Raw genomic sequence first — 8,478 nt, forward strand, 5'->3', positions numbered from 1 at the left:
GCTTGTAGCTTAGCTGGTAATAATACTACATAATATTACAAAAGCAAACTACTGTACTGTACAAACTAAGCTAGAATCAGAGAGCAATACACAACACATCAAGCAAAATGGGCAATGCCCCTACCAACACCAATTTCTCAAAAAACAACTCTACCATGCACAAACACTGCCAATATCATGTGGCAATCAATTTACCCATTGAAGTGGTGGTAACTGTTCTACTCAAAGAGCCATTACTTCTTGGTATGTCAATACTTCGACTTCTGGACGATCTCTTGTTCCTGCTTTGTAACTGCTGTTGCAGTTGCTGTTGTTCAAGGGATTCTTCTCCCTCACTTGTGTCTGAAAGATAAAAACATTCATGTTTTCAAACTCTAAACATCTTTAACAAATCATAACTCTTCTCAAAATAATAGGACTTCCGCAGTAAATTTGAGTACCTGTAAAAGATTTTCCTTTGATCTCAATTTGTTTTTATAAACTCTACACAACACATGATGTGTTTATTTCACTTCTTCTGTGTATAACTAGGCCAATCAACATCCAACATATTCCGAATAGTCCAAACTCTCTGACTGCTAGAGAAAATACCATGGAATATAACTTAACACAGTATATGTCCTAAGGGTTAGATATCTTATCTAGAGCCTGTCATACAGTACACTAATTGGTGAAAGAAGGGGTACACCAGTTAAAACATCCTATTTTATGGAACCTTGCATTGCCAGTTATTATGGATTGTTCAAGCTTGTCAATATATGAACATTTGCACAATCTAAATACATATTTGTGCACTACTTTATTATATATCTACATATATACCCAACTCTTTTCCCATTATCCCGTTGCTTTACCACTCATCATTTCCTACTTCACGCTTCATAGTCCTCAGTCATGTGGCCCTGGGTCTTCCAACTCTTCTAGTGCCTAGTTCATTATGCATGTTGCATAAGATTTTTCATAACTCTGACCATCCTTTACATTCAGATCTCCCTGGACAATTCTATCCTGTTCGTAATACTAGGCAGTCAGTTAATTCTAACAGCCAGGCCTTCTCCATCATAAGACTCAATACTACGCAGTACTCTAGAAGTTTTATTCCAGCTGTTACCAAGTTGTGGAATGATCTTCCTAATCGGGTTGTTGAATCAGTAGAACTTCAAAAGTTCAAAGTTGGAGCAAATGCTTTTTCGTTGACCAGGCGGACACGAGTCTTTTTATAATTTATATATGATATATTTGTTTTTGACGTTGTTAATAGTTTATATATGACATATCTCTTTTGACATTACTTTTTTTAGAATGGTTTATTGTTAATTTGTTCTCTTCAGTTATTTATTTCCTTATTTCCTTTCCTCACTGGGCTATTTTTCCCTATTGGAGCCCCTGGGCTTATAGCATCTTGCTTTTCCAATTAGGGTTGTAGCTTGGATAGTAATAATAATAATAATTGTGGAGCCGAGTTGAAAGTTTGGTGAACTAATCTCTTTTGGAGAGTGCAGAGAGCATGCCCAAACCATCTTAATCTACCCCTTACAATAATCTCGTCCACACGTGGCACTCTAGTAATTTCTTATAGTTTTGTTTGTAATCCAGATTACTAACTTAATTTGTTGCCATTTTCAAAATTACCCAATGGAGTTTATGTTAAATATTCTTCCACAAAAATGTTAACATACATATCAATCATCCTAAATCCAATGAATTATTAAACTCTCTGGCAATAGTCAGTTTTAACTTCCTCTACCTAAAGAAAATTCAAATTGGTTAAAGTGAACCCTCGTTTATCGCGGTAGATAGGTTCCAGACGCGGCCGCGATAGGTGAAAATCCGCGAAGTAGTGACACCATATTTACCTATTTATTCAACATGTATATTCAGACTTTTAAAACCTTCCCTTGTACGTAGTACTGTTAACAAACTACCCTTTAATGTACAGAACACTTAATGCATGTACTACAGTACCCTAAACTAAAACAGGCACAAATATTAAAGGCGATTTTATATCATGCGTTTCCTAAACACGCTAAAAAGCATGATAAAAAATGGCAACCAATGTTTTGTTTACGTTTATCTCTGATCATAATGAAGAAACAAACTGGAGGTAGAGCTTTGCTTATTACCCAGACATATTTCTCATACTTTTCCCTTAGAACTACATCACATCTTCCTACTTTAGATATATATATATATATATATATATATATATATATATATATATATATATATATATATATATATACAGTATATATATATATACAGTATATATATATGTGTGTGTGTATATATATATATATATATATATATATATATATATATATATATATATATATATATATATATTTATATGTATACACATATACATACCTACATATATACATACATACATATATACATAAATACATGCATACATATATATATATATATATATATATATATATATATATATATATATATATATATATATATATATATATTACTGTATATATATATGGGTTATGGAAAAAATCCGCGAAGTGGTGAATCCGTGATGGTCGAACCGCGAAGTAGCGAGGGTTCACTGTATTAGTTACTTCTTTCAATTATTTAGTCAGCACAACCCTTTTTTAACTTTCGCCATTTACAGTTGTGGTGGCCGAAGTGGTAATGTCCCTGACTGATGAACACCAGACTGGGGTTGAAGTCCAGAGAAGTTGGGTTTAAAGGCCGCTCATGAATGGCAGAGGCAAGGAACAGTGACATTGTCCTATCAAGCAAGACAATGCCCTAAGACTGACCTTATATACATATGATCAGCGCCCAAGGCCCCTCTCCACCCAAGCAAGGGCCAAGGAGAGCCAGGCAATGGCTGCTGATGACTCGGCAGATAGACCTATTATAGGCTCCACCCCCCCCCCTCCTTAGCTCACAAGGATAGTGAGGTTGCAGCGACAAAAGAACTAACAAGTTTGAGCGGGACTGGGCTTGGGCGCTGATCATATGTATATATGGTCAGTCTTAAGGGCATTGTCCTGCTTGATAGGGCAATGTCACTGTCCCTTGCCTCTACTATTCATGAGCGGCCTTTATACCCTACTTCTCTGGACTTCAATAGAGACAATACTATACATAATCTATTCCATTTTCTACATCTGAGATCAATCTCATTTCAAAGCAAGAAAAAGCATCTTTTTTATATTCTTTCAGTCACTCATAGGCAACTATCATCATCATCATCCAATTTTCAAGTAATCTTCATTACACCTTTCCTCATCCAAATAGTGTATTAATTTTCTAGAATCATAAAAATTATGCAGCTCTTTTTAGGGATGACCAAGCTTATCACAAACACACGCAACATAACCTTCCCTCTATTCTTATCTTGCAGTATTGTATACCATATTCTAACTTCATTGTTGGCTGTGATTTCTCTATCAAAATCCAGATAAAAAATCTAAAGTTATAAAATGAAATAAAAAATAAACAATTCAAGCCCATTTTTTTCACTAATCCGTGTCATTTTCTCCTCTAAATGAACTTTTATAACATTATTCAATTCTTTAAAAGATTCCACATACAATGCACATAAATTACAGACCTAATATACCCTGGTCCAATGTTAAAAAAATTACATCACCACCACCATAAAAATGTTAATACTTTGATCTACCATTCGAACATTTCAATTAATAATTTTGAAAACTTTCCATTAAGATCATCTTATTTTCATTTCAAAATCTTACTATTTCCTTAGCCAGTGACAACCAAGAAGAAAAATGGAAGAAATTAATATTTTTCAGATCACTATTGTCTTTTATCAAATATCTTAATTACTAATTAAAGTCAAATCTACGTGTCCTCACAATACTGTTAGGATCCTTGTAGGAGCTGCACACAGAGGAGTTTCTGGCACACCACTCTCCAGAGAGATACACCCTGTAACACCCTTACCTCACAGTGAGTAACCAAATAGAGCAGGATGATATGGCACTATGGCAGAGGTGGTGGGTGGAGATAAACACAGAAACTCATTGTGTATTACCGGTGTGGCTGGGTGCACTTTCTCAGAGTGAGGTGTACCAGGAATGCATGTATCCAACTGTACATTGTGAAGGGCCGAATTGCCAACTCACTTTGAATGAATTTCGCCAAACTTGTATAAGAAAACCATCAAAAATTATTATCAAGTTGAAAAATGTTTGACACTAATATTAAAGGAAAATTTCAGATTCAAACTCCAGCTGATCCTCACTATGATATACGCAAATTTCCTCTACATTTTGATCTCGGAAGTTTGATGTCTTTGCAACCTTAACCAACACTAAAGGAATTTTATACAAACTTCTTAAGTGAAAGACAACTCTTACTGCACAACATTGAGCATTAAATAAAACGAGCCTTCATTAAGACACTATTTTTATAATTGATTTTCTAAAACGGTAGTACCTTTTATCTTCCACGGCTAAATGGTTCCTCTATTTTCTTTGTTTTACTGTATTCCAATGCTTTTCAATATCACTTATTTTCCCATAAAGTATCTATAATAATTACAAAAACTTTAGTGTCGTCACAATCTAATATTTTAGGTCGTTTAACCATTCCTTACGAAATATTTTGTAGTCTTTCTTACTATTTTTTATATAGTAATAAAAATTCAGTTTTAAAAATATCACAGAAAATACACGAGCAGAGAATTGAAACGTTCAACTCGTTGTCGGCAGCTATACTGTAAATAGACCAATACAGACACTATTCTACTACTATATAGCTTAGTTCTGTGAAGACTTATTCCATACAGAAATAGTCCAATCATTAACATTGGCAGTATAGTCAGCAAACTATCAGTAAAGCAATTACCCAGTAGATAACCTATGATCACAAACAGTTACTCAAAACGACAACTTTTATATATATATATACATATATATAGAGAGAGAGAGAGAGAGAGAGAGAGAGAGAGAGAGAGAGAGAGAGAGAGAGAGAGAGAGAGAGAGAGAGAGAGAGAGAGAGAGAGAGAGAGAGAGAGAGAGAATATGAATTGTGAAATTGCCGATCAAGCAGAATTTAAACAAATTAAAACAACTGTTTTTATCAAGTAAATGAGAGAGAGAGAGAGAGAGAGAGAGAGAGAGAGAGAGAGAGAGAGAGAGAGAGAGGAGAGAGAGAGAGAGAGAGAGAGAGAGAGAGAGAGAGAGAGCGAGAATATGAATTGTGAAATTGCTGCTCAAGGGGAATTTAAACAGAAATTAACAATGAAAACGATGGATCTTTTACAATTCTTAGATGTTGCTTAAAGAAAGAAAAAACAAAAGAAAAAAAGAAAAGAAAAAAAGGCACAAAGATGGCAACTCTGGTGAAGGGTTTCGTAAATCCTGAGGAATGTTACTAACATATTCAGAGGCAAAGGGAGAATTGCCTCATAAATAAGCAATTAATTATAGTCAAAAGAATGAATGAAGGCTAATTAATTATATTGCAAAGTATGAAATTGCAATTAATCAAGTATGATTAATTGCAATTTCAAGTATGATAAAGGGCAACTAATTATATTACAAATTATGAAAAAATTGCACTTTATTATATTGCAAAAAATAAAAAAATGACAACTAATTTGGTTGCAAATTATGAAAAAAATATTGGGAAAATAATTAAATCAGGAAGTGTTCCTATTAATAGGATAAAATTGTCTTACGAGTAAAAGCAAAAGTAAAATAAAAACTTCAAACACTTTCATAGAAAGTCCACTCACAAGAACATTATATTCATTTAAATCATCTTAAAAAAAAAAAAAACTAAACACACACAACTGACATCAACACACCAAGTAACACTTGTTGGAGATATTCATTTTAATGTTACTGTTCTTAAAATATATTTTTCCCCTTTCCTCACTGGGCTATTTTCCCCGTTGGAGCCCCTGGCTTATAACATCCTGCTTTTCCAACTAGGGTTATAGCTTACAACTGACATCAATACGCCAAGTAACACCTCTTGGAGATATTTATTTTAATGTTACTGTTCTTAAAATATTTTATTTTCCCTTTTTTTCCTCTTTCCTCACTGGGCTATTTACCCTGTTGGAGCCCCTGGGCTTATAGCATCTTGCTTTTCCAACTAGGGTTATAGCTTAGCAATTAATAATAATAATAATAATAATAATAATAATAATAATAATAATAATAATAATAATAATAATAACTGCTCAGGTTACCCAAACGAACTCACCCGACAAGGCATCCATGGCTTTGTGTATAGTCCTCGACCTGAGGGTCCCAAGTGTGACTGCTGGAGTCATCGGTGGAGGTGAATTCCGAGGAACTGACGAAGCCGATGGTCCCCCCCCTTCAGGGTCCGACGGGACATGTTCGGGGACCCGATTTTCCGGTCCGGGGTCACACGTCGCCGATACGTAATCGAGGCGCTATAGGTGTAGTCCGACTTGGGTTGCTCCCTGTTCGGGAGAGATGGAGAAAACATTTAATACAGTTACATTGAGAGAGAGAGAGAGAGAGAGAGAGAGAGAGAGAGAGAGAGAGAGAGAGAGAGAGAGAGAGAGAGAGAGAGAGAGAGAGAGAGAATTAGTTACATTTCGAGATAGAGAAAATAATAGTTACATTTCGAGAGACAGAGATAGAGAAAATATTACAGTTACATTTCCAGATAAAGAAAAAAATTAGTTACATTTCGAGATAGAGAAAACATTAGTTGCATTTCGAGAGAGAGAGAGAGAGAGAGAGAGAGAGAGAGAGAGAGAGAGAGAGAGAGGAGAGAGAGAGAGAGAGAGAGAGAGATTTAATAGTTACATTTCTGGAGAGATATTGAGGAAGCAATTAATAGTTACATTTAGAGATAGAATGAGACAAGGAACTCACTTATTAGTTACATTTCGATCATCATTCATAACCAATATTCGGATATCGATGATTGAAAGAAAGGAAGAGAAGGATGAGAAGGTCAAAGTTCAGGTGGAAAGATAAATCATTGAATGAAGGAAAAAAAGTCTAAGAGAACAAGATGTACATGACAGGAGATGGAGAAGGTTGATTAGAAACAGCGACCACATATAGAAATGTGAAAAACTGAAAAGATGATGATAATGTTTGAGAGAAAAAAATTAATGAAGTCTCGATCATGAAATCAATATGACATTGATGACTTTACTGTAAATGATATGAATGACATACACAAGTGTTAGCCTGTAAATTATGATAAAACAGGGATGGATAAAAAGCTTATACAGACATTGATATTTCCTGCAAGTGATAAGAACAGGGAAAACGTGTGTAAGCCTGCAAATCATGATAAGAGGAATGAATAAAAAGCTAAAAATAAATATTGACAATGTTATGAATATATCTTTTTTAATACTATGAATATACCTTTTATTTTTGCTTAAAACCAGATATATGACAATTATATAATCATTCCAAAACCACAAGAAATTTCGACCGAGGCAACTTAATTCTTATTATCAGTCCGGATCAAATATCGAGTGACGGGAACAGACTGGACATAGAAAGGAAAGATACCTTTTTAATAATAATAATAACAACAACAACAACAATAATTTAATGGGTGATAGAAGCGTAGGGGCAGTTACCTAACAAACCATGTTAGGGAAAAGTTTGGGAAGTTTATACTTATTGCTAAGAGTAACGTAAAGTGTGGTTTTCTCACAATTAGATTTATATAAAGGTACATTTATCTTGTGGTCTTAAAATCTAATTAGTACAATAACTGCTTATTTTTCTTTTAAGTTTTCTTTTCTGGTATACTTGGCTACTTATAAAAACACAAGTCATTCCAAACCAAAAATTGCTTTACTTTCTGTATGGATATCTTCAAGTGTTCTACCATAAGATTAATTTCTTGTCTTTGAAGGGCTTTCATTACCGCTGAAGTTTTGACAGTGAATCTTTATTTTTTATTACTATTAACACCAGAGGTTTCTCTTAAAAATATCACTACCAGAATCATAAATAAAAATAGAAATAAATTCCCAATAAATTCTTTCTACTACTGCTAATACTGCAAAGCTGGGGTTTATACTACTACTACTACTACTACTACTACTACTACTACTACTACTACTACTACTACTACTACTACTACTGTGCGGATTACGAACAGCTACATCTCTTCAAAGACTTCTCAATTCCTTCCAAGAAACTATAAACCTGAATTATTACGTCACACAATTTCAGACAGATGTGATAGATATCAACAGACTACCTATCATCATCATAATCTTTATTAAGGAAGACATCGTACTCAAAAAAAAAAATAATCTCAAAACAACATCGCTATGATTACGTTTATTGTCACGCCTACAGTTAACACTCCATTAGCCGTAGTGTGTGTGTGTGTGTGTGTGTGTGTGTGTGTTGTGTGTGTGTGTGTGTGTGTGTGTGTGTGTGTGTGAGCGCTGACAAAAAAAATACCATTAATACTTTCCGAAACATCATAAAACACACAGTAAACTGATATTTACAAAAGCGT

At 34.2% G+C, this 8,478-nt stretch overlaps 1 protein-coding gene across 1 annotated transcript in view; it reads right to left on the reverse strand.

Moving 5' to 3' along the window:
* The window catches only part of LOC137648811 (uncharacterized), a 242,980-nt gene that overhangs the window by 19,983 nt on the left and 214,519 nt on the right, over window positions 1-8,478 (reverse strand). Inside the window, 4 exon segments of the mRNA XM_068381969.1 lie at window positions 196-342; window positions 6,205-6,251; window positions 6,253-6,323; window positions 6,325-6,430. Of these exon segments, the coding sequence (XP_068238070.1) occupies window positions 196-342; window positions 6,205-6,251; window positions 6,253-6,323; window positions 6,325-6,430 (371 nt within the window).

This window comes from Palaemon carinicauda, chromosome 10 (assembly GCF_036898095.1).
Source record: "Palaemon carinicauda isolate YSFRI2023 chromosome 10, ASM3689809v2, whole genome shotgun sequence".
In the NCBI taxonomy this organism is placed as follows: Eukaryota; Metazoa; Arthropoda; class Malacostraca; order Decapoda; family Palaemonidae; genus Palaemon; species Palaemon carinicauda.